Source organism: Pipistrellus hanaki, assembly GCF_964339955.1.
Source record: "Pipistrellus hanaki genome assembly, chromosome: 2".
In the NCBI taxonomy this organism is placed as follows: Eukaryota; Metazoa; Chordata; class Mammalia; order Chiroptera; family Vespertilionidae; genus Pipistrellus; species Pipistrellus hanaki.
In genome coordinates, this window is record NC_140504.1 from 137,612,270 (window position 1) to 137,627,765 (window position 15,496).

General features: G+C 39.3%; 1 protein-coding gene across 1 annotated transcript in view; it reads left to right on the forward strand.

Moving 5' to 3' along the window:
* The window catches only part of GTF2B (general transcription factor IIB), a 29,344-nt gene extending 15,936 nt beyond the window's left edge, over nucleotides 1-13,408 (forward strand). Inside the window, exons 3-7 of the mRNA XM_084872355.1 lie at nucleotides 6,397-6,530; nucleotides 8,474-8,620; nucleotides 8,753-8,882; nucleotides 10,335-10,616; nucleotides 12,876-13,408. Of these exons, the coding sequence (XP_084728481.1) occupies nucleotides 6,397-6,530; nucleotides 8,474-8,620; nucleotides 8,753-8,882; nucleotides 10,335-10,616; nucleotides 12,876-13,009 (827 nt within the window). The 3' untranslated portion in view covers nucleotides 13,010-13,408. The remainder of the gene's footprint in view (nucleotides 1-6,396; nucleotides 6,531-8,473; nucleotides 8,621-8,752; nucleotides 8,883-10,334; nucleotides 10,617-12,875) is intronic.
* The last annotated feature ends 2,088 nt before the right edge of the window (nucleotides 13,409-15,496 follow it).

Sequence of the window (15,496 nt, forward strand, 5' to 3'; positions counted from 1 at the left end):
ATAAACATATTTTGGAAATAAGTGTGTGTGTGTGTGTGTGTGTGTGTGTGTATAGTTAAATACGCGCGCGCGCACACACACACACACACACACACACACACACGCCTGGATTGTTTTCTCCTCACTGTTAAGATTGCTACCTTAAGTTCTTCTGGTTTTAATAGTGTATTACAAGATGCTTTTGGTTGGATTTACAATCTATAGCTTTCATGGTAAGGAGTTTAAATGTCTACTTGTCTTTATGTACTATTTCTTGTAGACTAGAAGGCAAAGTCCCTTGATTGTATGGACATTCAATCTCATCTCCTCTCTCCCTACCCCATTATTCCTTATAGCAGAGGCTGCTGATTGTTTCCCAGGATGTTTTTCCACTCCTTAGTAATAGAACCCCCTTTGGTTTTAACTGGGCATGTGGCTGCCCAGCTAGACTGTATTTCCCAGCTTCACTTGTAGTTGGGTATGGCCATGTGGGTTGTAAATAGAAGAGTTGTGTGCAATTCTCAATTCTTCCCTAAGGGATGTGCCTTCCCTTTATTCTGTCCTCCTGGCTAGAATTTAGACCGTGATGCCAGAACTACCAACAGTCATCGTACACTACAAAATGCAAGTCATCCAAGATGAAGATAGGTTATCAAAAAGATAGAAGCCTGAGTCACACTAATTAAGAACTTTATTGTGGACTGTTAATGTGAGAGTTCTAGCTTCTCTTAAGTTGGTGTTATATTTGCTTTGAATAGAAACCTACCTGCACCATTTGTAATACACTGCTGGGAGTTTATTTAGTTTCAGTCCTCTAGAATTTCTAGAATTGCATTAGTAGAAATGAAGAGACATTTCATTAAAAAAAATGTATATTCGTTTGATATGGTTCAAATCCACCTGTTTATGACAAAAATCAAGTCTTTAAGAATAAGATTGCGAGAGGATCCAAGATGGCTGCTCGGGTAGACACCTAACCGCAGCAGCACACAACAATTTCAATGGAATACAACTAAAATGTAGAGTGGACATTTGAATACAACTAAAATGTAGAGTGGAGCAGCAGCTGCCAGGCTGGGAGCGGCCCGGCCCGGAGCAGCCGGGTCGGGTGCGGCCAGGCCCGGAGCAGCAGCTGCCAGGCTGGGAGCGGCCCGGCCTGGAGCAGCCAGGCCCAGAGTGGCCAGGCCCGGAGCAGCCGGGCCCAGAGCAGCCGGGTCGGGTGTGGCCAGGCCCAGAGCAGCAGCAGCCAAGTCCAGAGCAACTAGGTCGGGAGCGGCAGTGACCAGACCCGGAGCAGCTGGTTGTGGAACGAACCAGAGCAACAGAGGCCAGGCCCGGAGCAGCCAGGCCCGGAACAGCTCGCTCCTCGCCTGCCCCTGCCCCACGGCTGCCTCTCAGACATGGCTGGAAACTTTTGTGGGAACTTGAGGGTCTGCTGAATCAAGTGATGAAGACTTAGATCTGGATGTGTTGAGTTAGTATAGGGCTGGGGAGTTGATCTGTGAGTGCCTTGGGTGGGGCCTAGATGAGGCTGGTTGACCTATTTGGAAATGTCTTGTGTGTGAAATGTATCATTGGGCATGTGGAGGTATTATTGATATGAGAAAATGCTAAGTAACTGATTTACTATCTGAAAAGGGATTTACTATCGGGGAAAGGGAGGGAGGAAGAGACTGAACATAAACTGCACCTATGGATGAGGACAATGGGGGATGGGGAGGGGGCGGAGGGTGGGGTAGGAACCTGGTGGAGGGGGGAAGAAATGAGGAACCTTTGTAATAATATGAACAATAAAGATTGATTAAAAAAAAAAAAAGAATAAGATTGCTTGCCCTAGCTGGTTTGGCTCAGTGGGTAGAGCTTTGGCCTGAGGACTCTGAAGGGTCCCAGGTTTGATTCTTTTCAAGGGCACATGCTTGGGTTGTGGGCTCCATCCCCAGTAGGGCGTGTGCAGGAGGCAGCTTATCAATGATTCTCATCTGATGTTTCTATCTCTCTCTACCTCTCCCTTCCTCTCTGAAATCAATAAAAATCTATTTTAAAAAGTAAAAGAATAAGATTGCTTTGTTGTCAAAGCCAAGTAAGATGTGTCATTTGCTGTCCCTGATGAAGTTTGAGCAATTTAGTTGCTAAGCGACTTCGCTGGATTATCAAATAAAATCCATGGAGAAGCAACTATGCCCACCATGCATTTAGGCTATAAAGACCAAAAGTTGGGGAGGACAGAGTGTTTCTTGGGCAGGAGACAGTGAGGGTGGGAGGCAGGGGAGACTCGGGATTGCTGAGTGCCTGGAAGCACCAGAGAGTCTGGGATATGCAAATCTGCTGGGGGTGGGGTCAGGCTTTGTGCTCCTAGAAGTTAGGTCTAGAGGGATGGCAGGGGTGCAGTTCCTGGGGATCCCCTTCCAGCGAAGCTCCTCCTCCACCCCTAACCCTCATAACCTGTCCATTTGTATTAAGGGGTGGGAAGCAGGTACACAATGCCTGGGCGGGATGCCCCTTGGATGTTTGTATTGCTTTATTTGATTCTTGGTACACGTTGAAGGGGTGGCAGGAGAGTTGTCTTCCAATATTGGTTTCCTTTTGCTTGCTTAGCCGAGCTGCCCTGTGTGATGCCTTTTTCCTTCCTTCCCTGCTGCCCTAAGCTAACTCGCATGAGATCACCGGGGATGAAACTGGGCCCTGTTGTATTGCGTGGAGTATGTGCTCCACAGGAACCTGCTGATCCAGGGAGGGTTGGGTCATTCACTGCGGGGGGAAAGACCGATTTAAACGAGCCGCAGCTTAGATAGGCGCTGGCTGAGCCGTTTGCAGAGTGTTTATCATTCCTTATGACTGTTTCCTTGGAAACCACAAACTCAGGATAGCATTGGAATGCTGCTTCCCCCTAATCTGAAACCATGATTTTCTAGGCCAGTGACGTAGATGCCCCAGGCAAGTGTGGGATGTCCCTTTTTTTTTACTGATATGATGGCACACAGCCACGTTTTAGGTAGGCTAGGATTTGGGCTCCTACCTGCGACAGTGCAGGGGGCAGGGACATAGCCTGCTGATTTGATTGTTACATGATGGCATTCGGACCAATTTGCATATTACCCTTTTTATTAGATAGGATAGTAGTCTTATTTTAGCTATTATAAACCTTCATGTATAGACTTTCTGTCAGGTATTAATTTTACAAAACTGTTAACGGTTTAAAAAGATACTGGCAAAAGCTGACAGTTTCTTATAGTTACCTGGTGGGCAGATTTGTACTATGGTGCAGAGTAGGACTTATCCTTCTAGAAGATGGGCCTTCACGTCATTTATTGACCATAGAAGAGGGATGGTATTAGACCACAAAGAAAAATTGTGTTTCTCCTTTGCACAAAATGTAGAACACTCAGACAGTACTACTCAAAGCTGGGGGAGAACACCAGAAAAACACAAGAATGTTATAGCCCAAATATAGTATTGCAATGCTAGTACTAAAATTAATACTCCAGGCAGGTCAAACACATCCTATTCAAAGTGAGATCTAGGAAGAAACTTTAGGTCACTGTCTCCCTCCTGGGCACCATCTTTGGAACCAGCTCACACATCCCCATCTTTTCAAGTATGGACTAAAGGCAGTAGTCTTTTCTTGTAATGCTCCCTAATTGGCAATAATTGACCACAAAACATCATATTCAGTAAAGGCTTTCTCTTAAGCTGCAGCCAGTTAACGAACATCTGGGACTGCTGGCTCCTAACTATTCACCTGCCTGCCTGCCTGATTGCCATTAACCACTTCTGACTGCCAGCTTGATCACCCCTAACTGCTCCCCTGCCGGCCTGATTAACACCTAAATGCTCCTCTGCCAGCCCAATCGCCCCCAACTACCCTTCCTGCCAACCTGATCACCCTAATTGCCTCTGTCTGCCTGATCACCCCTAACTGCCCTCCTCATGGCCAATTTGACTCTGGTCAGTTCCTATGCCAGTCAGCATCAATAGCTCTGCCTCCTAGGCAGGTATTGGCTCCTGACAGCTCACCCAGATTTGATCCTGATTGGTCTGTTTTTATGCCAGTGTCTCTGGGCCTAATAACGGGGCCTGATCAGAAAGGCAGGGCTGATCAGCATCCTGGTGGAGGCCTGGAGAGAAATGGAGGCATGGCTGCCGGAGAGAAAGGGAGGCAAGTGCTTATCAACAGCTGCCACAGAGGCTACAGATCAGACCCTGCTTCTCTCTTCAGGCCTCTCTCTGGGCCTGATTCACATCAGTGACTGAGTGCTGTGACTGACTTCAGGACTGACATCCAGTTGGTTGAGCCACTGGTCTTGAGGGGACACAGGGTTTTAATACGTTAGGATTAGAATCGCTTCCCATTAGTAATGTGTGTTATAGAGGATAAAGCAGAGAAATCAGTCATGACAGTCCCATCCATTTAACCTCTTTTTCTCCTTATTTTGGGCCACCTGCTTGATCTTTAATCTAGTGAAATTGACTTATAACTCATCTCCCTGCTTCTGCTTCCTTGACCATTCTTGTTGCATACAGATGTGTCCATGCTACTGATCTCAGTTTCCTTGTGGCATGGACATCTGATAGTCCAAGGATATCTGGTTACTCCCACGTGATTTGACCGTTCAAAGAAAAACTAATTTTTCCAAAGCCATCCATTGCATTTACCTGCTATTTATAACATTAAGATCAGATTATGATCACTGTCTGCTATTTCTGAGCATTTTAATTAATGTAATGAAAATGTTTAGCACAATCTTCATTGAGTTCCTTCCTTCTGTTCTTTCCCTGCCTCTTTTGCTGTCCTACTGACCAAATGCCTGCAGCAGAGCACTCTGATGTTTTTTGTTTTTGTTTTTGTTTGTTTTTTTTAATATATTTTTATTGATTTTTTACAGAGAGGAAGGGAGAGGGATAGAGAGCTAGAAACATCGATGAGAGAGAAACACCGACCAGCTGCCTCTTGCACACCCCCTACCCGGGATGTGCCCGCAACCAACGTACATGCCCCTGACCGGAATCGAACCTGGGACCTTTCAGTCCGCAGACCGAAGCTCTACCACTGAGCCAGACTGGTTTCGGCTGATGTTTTTAAAGTGTGATATGGAGAGTCATGTTGTACAAGTGCTCCCTCTCCTTATTTCCCCCCACAAAAGGGGGAAATGTCAGAATACCTGCCGTTGTATTTTTTATTTTCTGAGCAGTAAGTAGCTAATATCAAGCACTTATTTGAACTGCTTTTTATAGCACTCCATATGCACTATACCTGTATTATCTTACTGTTTAATTTTTACAGTTTTTAAAAGGTAAGGTTATTGGGAAAATTTAAAGCTGAGGAAGTAAAGGCACAGAAATGAGGTAATCTGTCCAAGGCTAAGCAAAGTTATAGCGTCCACACTCTTAGTGGTAGCATTTTATTAATTTACTGTCAGCATCAGAACATCTTTTAATTGCTGAAGTAACTGATTTCTGTCTCTTCTGTTTAGTGTGTACAGCACAGCTGAAGATGATCTGGTTCCCACTTTCTTCCCTGACACACTGTGGTAGAAAAGCTTTGTGATTAACGGCTGTGTATAGAACAGACTCCGGAATCATACATATTTCAGTTCTAGCTGTGTAATGTTAGGTGAATTAAATCGTAGTTCTAGAGTGGCAATAAGTGACACCGGCTTTTAAAAGAGAACATTAAGGGCACAGTGATAATAGCATATGCAAGTGTTCAATTTTTTTCTACTAGACCTTGATCATTCCCCGAAAGCAGTAATCAACTAGATCTATTCACGTTTGTTTTTTTTGGCATGACAAATGTAGTCACTGCCCCTTTGTCTAGAATATATATATATATATATATATATATATATATATATATATATATATATATATATACTTGGTTTTCTTCTCACTGACTCTTAAAAGTTAATTATAAATTAATTATAAGGCTTAAAGTTAATTATAAATTATTTGGCCAAAAATATTTTTATTAAATATTTACCAAAACATAAGCGTGGGCTTAGTTCTTTGCAAAGCAATTCCTATGAAAAGTTAGTATTTTTTATATTAGGCTGTGTGCATTGATACCATTGTGAATAGTGTTTTTTAGTGTTTTTTCCTTGCCTGTTTTGTTCAGAATCATTATACTATTTTATATTTGCATCACATATGAATAGGTTTATTTTGTTATTTGTCTTAAATCTTTTTTCTTCTAAGAATTGGAATATAACTAATCGTAGCATAAGATTTTTAGAGGGTAATAATTGGGCTGGGACAACAATTAAGGGAATGCTTTAGGACAAATGTCTGAGACATGATACTTAAGCTGGAGCCTAGATGTCCATATTGAGATTTTTCTGGGAATAAAAACATTGAATTGGGTATTTTAGACATTAACCCTGTTTTCGACAAGACTATTTAGATTTGTGCTTATATTCTTAGGTGACCGGGTTATTGATGTGGGATCTGAATGGAGAACTTTCAGCAATGATAAAGCAACAAAAGATCCATCTCGAGTTGGAGATTCTCAGAATCCTCTTCTGAGTGATCGAGATTTGTCTACCATGATTGGCAAGGTAATATCAAGTGAGGCCTGACCAAAAACCTGGGAGTGGGGAACTTTACAGAGGCATCAGTCATTGCTTCTGAGCAATCTTTTTTTTTTTCTTTTTTAAAAATATATTTTATTGATTTTTTTTACAGAGAGGAAGGGAGAGGAGAGAGATAGAGAGCTAGAAACATCGATGGAAGAGAGACATCGACCAGCTGCCTCTTGCACACCCCACACCAGGGATGTGTCCGCAACCAATGTACATCCCCTTGACCGGAATCGAACCTGGGACCTTCCAGTCCCGCAGACTGACGCTCTATCCACTGAGCCAAACCGGTTTTGGCAACTTCTGAGCAGTCTTGACCTGAGAATGAGATTTGCCAGTAATACCATTGTGAATGATTGTTGCATTATGCATTGCTTCCATCATAAACGGGAGGCCAACAGATCAAAATCAAGAGTCTTTATATCTCCAGCCCTTGTTTTCATGAAGCACATTTTGCACAAAAATTAAGTTGAACATAGTATGGTCTCTGTGAGTACATATTGATATGTTCCTAGAACATTAGTAATGTCTTTTCCTTTTATATCACCTATAACAAATTGGAATTCAATATAGCCTATTGTCTAGTATTGGAAATACTTACCTGAGCTTTATATTTTTTCATCAATAAAGTGAGAATGAAATAATTCATAGAGCTATTGAAGGTTACATGGGCATATATGTGAAGTATTTATAACATGTATTATGTGTTCAATTAATGGTAGCTGCTATTATTATATAGGATAGTAGCCTAACTGTCCTGGCAACCTGGCTCTTTTTTGCTCTAGTATCTGAATTGGAAATAGTACTGGCAATATTTCAAAGGACTAATCAAAGAAGTGTATGTATATTTTAACCTATACTGCTGCATAGTCTATTTTTAATTAATGAAAAAGCAGGTCATTAATTATTTTTTTATGCTCTATACATTACATATCAAATTTGAAAAGCATAGTGTATACTGGGTTTAAAAGATTACAGTATTCAGACGAAACCAGTTTGGCTCAGTGGATAGAGTATCTGCCTGTGGACTGAAAGCTCCCAGGTTCGATTCCGGTCAAGGGCATGTACCTTAGTTGCGGACACATCCCTAGTGGGGGGAGGGTGTGTGTGTGCAGAAGACAGCTGATCTATGTTTCTAACTCTGTCCCTCTCCCTTCCTCTCTGTAAAAAGTCAATAAAATATATATTTTTAAAAATAAAGATTACAGTGTTCAGAAATATCTTTTAAGTAGGTGATCTCTGCATTTGCTTTAGTCTTATAGGCTGGAAAAAGTATACTAAGGACATTTTCAGATGTAAGATTGCAGCTAATTTTCTTTTATTGTCTTCTAACTGATTACTTCATAAATTTGTACTTCTAATTTTCCTTTTGCCTGATTTTAATATAATTATACTAATATAATTTATATAATTATTATATGATTATAATTACCCATTAGCTAGTTTTCCTAGTACACTGCTTCAATATGGTGGTGGTAAGTGTCTTTGTCTTCTGACTAATGTTATGCTGCAGATGTTTTCTCTGTTAATCATCTTGTTGGCTTTGGGCCTGGAAGAGTGATTTTCTAATATGAAGAAGTTCTCATCTTAAGTGTTTTATCAGATTTTTTTTTTTTTTAATGGGTTTTGAGTTTTCTTTACTAGACCTTTTTTTAGTAGTACCTTTAGAGATGATCATTTGAGTTTCTCCTTAGGTCTTTTAATATGATAGTTAATATTATTAGATTCTCAGTAGATATTCTTACACTTAAAGTTTTTGCTAGAAAACATTCCTAAAACCATTTTACCTGGAGGAATAGAGAGGTTACACGAGGTAGGTTTCTTGAACATGTGAAGTCAGATTATGAGTTCTGTTTTCTCAGAAATTTTTCATTCAGGTTTTTAAAATTTTGCATATAAAGTTATAAAACTTTGTTTTATAGGGTACAGGAGCTGCAAGTTTTGATGAATTTGGTAATTCTAAGTACCAGAATCGGAGAACAATGAGTAGTTCTGATCGGGCCATGATGAATGCGTTCAAGGAAATCACTACCATGGCAGACAGAATCAACCTCCCTAGAAATATAGTCGTAAGTTCCTGTCTATCTCCTTTAAGCCATTCTGGCATTGACTTTGCATAATTTAATGAACACATAAAATTTTGATATTGCAACTAATTAAACGGCCTGGAGTTAATTAAACTTAGTTTCTCTGTTTTGAAGGATCGAACAAATAATTTATTCAAGCAAGTGTATGAACAGAAGAGCCTGAAGGGAAGAGCTAATGATGCCATAGCTTCTGCGTGCCTCTATATTGCCTGTAGACAAGAAGGGGTTCCTAGGACATTTAAAGGTAAGTTTTCAGTTGCCTAGATAAAAGTCTTATCTATGTCATATTACCAAAGTCAGGCAGCTTTGACTCTAAGTAGTGCTCTGTTGTGTCTTTGTGGTTATATCTGGTAATCCACCTAAATATAGTTTCCACATGCCTGTTTATTTTGTTCTTTGAGAAAAAATAATTATGTGATTTAATTGACGATATTCTTTTCAGGTGTTTTTCTCATGTAAAGTCATTTTAGTCCATGTGAGTGAGCCCTGTGTTCCTTGGTAATTAGAACTTTTGTAAGTTTTGAGGCTTGTTATTATAAACCAGAGTTGGACTTTGTAGTGAGTCTGTAAATTTTTGATTGAATAGAAAACAGTTTTCACATGTAGCCAGGTCTCTACAAGTGAGGGAGTCAACCCTTAAAAAGCATCAGTGACATTTTTTCTCCTGAGTTATACAATTTACACTTTCACACTTAAGTTGAAGACTTTGAAAGAACTAATATTTTTTATCAGTTTGCAGTTTACCTATGAATATGTGACCACCTATTCAGTATTGCTGATACTTATACTGACTTTAACTGCCAGAGTTCGTTTTGGCTTAAAACTATAATTACCCTTTATTTATCTGTGAATGTTTAATTTTTACATTTTTCTTACATCAGTATTTTTATTACATGTGAAACTAAGGCTTTTGTTAAATTTATTTTGAAAGTGGTGGTTGAATTTTTAGACTAATAGGGTCATATATTTCATCTTGTTTTGCTACAGCCTATAATTGCAGGGATAACATGTACATAAGACATTGTGTAGCTTGAGAAACATTCTTTATTTAGCTTGAGTATTTTTTTTATCTCCTTGATATATTCCTTATAGATTAATATATAAATATCAAAGAAGTTTTTGATTGCTTGAGGAATCTCATTTACATAAATCGAACCTTCAGAGACCGTTAATATTTTGAAATACTAAGATCTGCATTTAAGCCCTGGCTGGTGTTGCTCAGTAGGTAGAGCATTGGTCCTCGCACCGAAGGGTCACAGGTTCAATTCCCAGTGAAGGGCACGAACCTACCTTGCAGGTTCAATTCCTGGCCCTGATCAGAGCTCGTATGGGAATGGGAGGCAACCAGTCGATATGTCTCTTTCATATGGATGTTTTTCTCCCCCTCCCTTCCTCCTTTCCACTCTCTCTAAAAATGAGTGAAAAAACTATCCTTGGGTAGGGATTTAAAAAAAAAAAATCTTCATTTAACTTTGGGGGAAAAATTTCTTAAAGTTTGACAAACATTTAAATTAATAGAAAATTTAAGTTAGCTCTAAGGGAAGTATCATGGAGATGATTAGGGATTTATCTGTAAGGCATGGTTCAATTTTTTTGCTATTAGAATGGATTACTTTTGTAATCTGAAATGATAGATTTTAAAATGAACTATATGACTTATGTAGATGTACTTACCTAATTTTTTTTTTTCTTTTAGAAATATGTGCCGTATCACGAATTTCTAAGAAAGAAATCGGTCGATGTTTTAAACTTATTTTGAAAGCTTTAGAAACCAGTGTGGATTTGATTACAACTGGGGACTTCATGTCCAGGTTTTGTTCCAACCTCTGTCTTCCTAAGCAAGTGCAGATGGCAGCTACACATATAGCCCGTAAAGCGGTGGAACTGGACTTGGTGCCTGGAAGGAGCCCAATATCTGTGGCAGCGGCAGCCATTTACATGGCCTCACAGGCATCAGCTGAGAAGAGGACCCAAAAAGGTAGGAGTGATAAACTGTGGTGGCTGCAGCATGTAATGGTTATTTCCACTTTAGGTATGAAGCAGATAAATATCCAGAACCCACTTGAAGAGGTAGTTCCATAGCATCAGAACTTAAGAAAATAGAGTATTTTCCCTTTCTAAGTGGTTCATATATAAAAATGTTTGGAGGTGTAACCCGTTGTGCAGTCTTAATCTTTTTTCTCATTTGAATTGTTTTTAGTTTGTACATTTTTAATATTTAGATGTTTTCAAACCTCTCCCCCCCCACCCACACCCACACACACACCCCTACATTTTCCTGGTTATTTGGAATAGTTTTCTTTCCCCTCCTCAAGACTTACTTTTCTAAATCTTGAGAGGAGGGCCATGCCTTGTTTCTCATCGCCTGGCAATCAGGCAGTAAGTCTGTGAAGCCTGTTCTCTCTCTCCTTTTGTACAGTATTACAGTCCCCTAATGAAAACACTTGGCATAAGTAGTTTCCACCTTCTAAAGCCATTTTTCTTTATAATCATTCTTTGATCCTCAAAAAGATTCATAAAGAAAAAAGAGCAGTTGAATGTGAAAGTGTGATAGTGAAATTACTTGCTGCAATAATTTTATAATATCTTATTCACATTGGCTTAGGCCACGTTTCCCTATCATACAAGTAGTAAATGATATAGAAAGTTGATCAGGAATAAGTCACCATTGGTTATTTAACCCTTTGCACTCCGCTGTCCCCTCCCAGGGGACATCGGAATTCTAGCATATCACTCGGATGTCCCCTCTCAGGGGACATTGCAGTTTATTAGTGATTACGGGGAATTGAGTTATTTCAACGCACGTTTCTGCCGCAAAGTAGCGTCGAGTAGCTGGTAGCCAATGTCCAGAATGGTTCGGAGTGCAAAGGGTTAAATGTGCGCTGATTGCCTCTGGCCTGCACTCATATTTCTTCCTTTATATATTTTTTAAATTAATTTCAGAGATGAAGGGAGAGGGGGAGAGAGGTAGAAACATGAATGATGAGAAAGAATCATTGATAGGCTGCCTCCTTCACACCCCACACTGAGGATTGAGTCCGCAACCTGGGCATGTGCCCTGACCGGGAATGGAACTGTGACCTCCTGGTTCATAGGTCAATGCTCAACCACTGAGCCATGCTGGTCCGGCCACTCATGTTTTTAAGGAAATTTTGAGTCTTCTGGTAGAATTTAAAAGCTGAAGCTGAGCCGAAACTGGTTTGGCTCAGTGGATAGAGCGTCGGCTTGCAGACTGAAAGGTCCCAGGTTTGATTCCAGTCAAGGGCATGTACCTTGGTTGCTGGCACCTCCCCATTAGGGGATGTGCAAGAGGCAGCTGATTGATGATTCTCTCTCATCAATGTTTCTAACTCTCTATCCCTCTCTCTTCCTCTCTGTAAAAAATCAATAAAAACATATTAAAAAAAAAAAAAAAAGCTGAAGCTGAGCACAGATGGTCCGTACTGATTCCTAGTTGTAAAGTTTAGTGTAATCAACAACACAAAAATGTTTAAGCACTTTCTTCTACTTTTTACATGAAAGGTTTTGTTGAAAGTTAAGGCCCTTTTCTTCCTGTAAGTTCATGTTCACATAGTTGACATTCATCGGAATCTATGTCTAAAACGATGTAATGCATAAGGAAATTCAAAATCAGTTGACTGCACACTGGTGGCAGCCATCACACTGAAAATGTAAAACCTCATTTATTTAAGTTTTTATTAAAGGGCATGTTTTAAAAATCCATTTTAATTAAGTATGTATAACTAACAAAATAATTGTCAAGTTCTAGTCCTTTAGGACTTCTTTTAATAAAAAAAGAAAAAAAGTGGTAACTCCTTAAAGTGCAAGGAAACTTTAAATAATAAAGTTAATTTCTTCACAAGAATGCATTCATGGATTACTTCTATGATCCTCAAAAAGGTTTATTGTGAAGAAAAAGGAGATGTCAGTTCAAATATGAAGGCCAATAAAAGGTTGCCACTTGTTAGGGCTATACCCTGAGCACTGTTCAGATGTTTTACATGTAGTAAGACTTCTAATACTGATGATAACTCTTTGAGGTAATAGGGTAATGCCAGTAATAACTTTAGCCCTGCTTTTGACTTTTAATATATGATTCCATTATTAATTTTTAAAAAACAATAGCTTTGGTTTTGTTTTTCTCTTCGATATTTTATACAACTGTATCTCACAAATTGTAATTTATGTAGTAGAAGTGGAAGTTATACTTTTAATATTTTGATTTTTTGTCTTTTAGAAATTGGAGATATTGCTGGTGTTGCTGATGTTACAATCAGACAGTCCTACAGACTGATCTATCCTCGGGCCCCAGATCTGTTTCCTACAGACTTCAAATTTGACACCCCTGTTGACAAACTACCCCAATTATAAATTGAGGCAGCTAATGTCAAACTCTTGTGGTCACTGAACTTTGCCTGTTGTACATAACATATATACAGTGCTGGATTGAGCCTTTAATAAGAAAAAAGATATGGTACGCATTCCAGGGCTAAATGTTAATTGCTTGGCATTACGTATGTATATATTAGTAAAACATATTTAATGATTTAAATTTCTTATGAATTTGCTTTCTTTTGTAGCTATTTAGAAACTATTTTGGAAGATATTTGAAATTATGTAAGTCTTGAATAAAATGCTTTTCAAAACTAAAGTTTTTGTTATAATTACATGTTATATTTAATTTATAATTTATAATGTATAAATACAAATAATGCATATTATTGCAGCTAATAAAGCTGATAGAAGTTCTTGTTTTCTGTTTATAAGAAATATATATTTAGTTGTTTTGTGTTATATATATTTTTTAATTTTAATAAAGTCATGGAACTAGTAACAGCCGTTGGCAACAAGAACATATTTAGTTTGCAGTTTTAAGGGTTTGTGTGACTTATAATTTATATAGGGTGTTCCAGAAAAATGTATATACACTATAACAGCTGATGGCTCAACTTTGAAAATAAGGTATATTTTCATAAACTGCCTTTATAATTGTTCAAAGTGTGTGTATACATTTTTGGGGGACACCCTATATATGTATTAAAGAGCAAGAAGTGCCCTGGCCCATGTTGCTTAGTGATTAAGGCATCGGTCTGTGCACCAAAGGATTGTGGGTTGATCCCTGTCCCTGGTCACTAATTGATGTTTCTCTCACATAGGTGTTCCTCTTTCTTTCTCTTTCTTCCCCTCCCTTCCACTCTTCTAATAATGGGGGAAAAAATATCTTCGGGTGAGGATTTAAAATAAAAAAAGCAAGAATTGATGAATTGGACACTGAAAGGCACTGCCTTGATAAAAAAAAAAAATGTGTTTTTCCTCACTGAGATTGAGCAGAGAAGATGCTGGTGAATAGAGCAACAGATTTCAATTTTCAGATCTTAATGTTTCATTTTATAAAATCTGCATATCCATAATTCTTTGTTACTTTTACTGATTGGGATACTCATAGGGTAAAGAATATTTTAAATGGAGATTATTTAGCCTGAAAATGTCCAGGAACTTTTTTAATAACCACTCTTCCCTCAGGTGATGGTGAGGTGTAGGTGTTTGGCCTGTCACTTTGAGGAACACTGATTTAAGGTCGCTTGACTGCTAGGCAACGTAAGTGAGGACCAACAAAATAACGCCTTTTCTCCAGCTAAGTCAGAGTCGCCCCCACACTGTGCTCAGTGGAGGGTAAAGAGCAGAAGCAGGGCCAGCACTGGAGAATCCAGCTCCCTCCTGCCATGTGATGGAGTCTGGTGGCAGCTGAAACTGGTCAGTGCCCTCAGGGCTGCAGCACAGAGGCACCAGCACACAAAAGAAACCAGGCAACAGTGTGGCAGGCTCATGGACCCAGCTCCTTTTCACCCACATTCCCCCACTATGGTGGTAGTTCTCCAAGGTGCAAATAACAGGGATGCAGCAGGAACACCCACCACTCCAACATCCAGATAATGACTCCAAGGCTCACTGGGGTACTCCCTACCATGACTTCTGAGGCACAAGTAGTGCTGGTAAGAAAAAATAGTGCCATGTACTGGAAAAAATGAAAGACATATTAACCTGCTGAATTATCAAAATCAAATTAGTACTTAAAAAGTGTTCACTATCTCAAATGTGCAGATAGAACATAACATCAACCAACTTGAACAAGCAAGCTTGTTTTCTCCACAAACCAAACCAAACCAAACCAGATCTCAGAGTCAGGGAATACTGTGATCTAAATGATAGGAAATTCTAAATAGCCATGAAGAAACAATAAGATATAAGAAAATGCAGAAATGCAGTTGAATGTGTTCAGGAATATAATTAATGGGCAGCAGGAGTACTTTACCAAAGATATTTAAACTATAAAGAAAACCAACTCTGGAGCTTAAGAAAAATGAAATGGAAAACGAATCAGAACGCACTGAAATAGAACAGGACACATGGAGAATTGGCAAGCTCAAAAATAGAAGTGTAGAAATAATTCAGGTGGAAGACAAAGGAAAAAAATAGGTGCTAGCTTTACTGTCATACCTCAAACTGCAGAAGTTATGGCCACAGAGCATAAGTGGTTAGTTAAAATGCAAAAGGCTTTAAATTTGTGGGTGGGAGACATGAATAAATAGTTATGATTGATGACATTGAACCTATACGCAGACTTCAGCAAGGAATCCCCTGAAACAAACACCATTTACTGCAAGGAAGGAAGGGTTACAATAAGGTATTTTGGGAGAGACCTCATTGACATAACTTATTACAGTGGTATCCTATCTAATAGAGCAAATATGCTAATTGACCATCATACCCTCACAAAGATGGTGCCGATAACCAATAAGGAGGGAATATGCCAATTGACTGCCACACCCTCAAAGATGGCAGCACCCAGTTCCATCA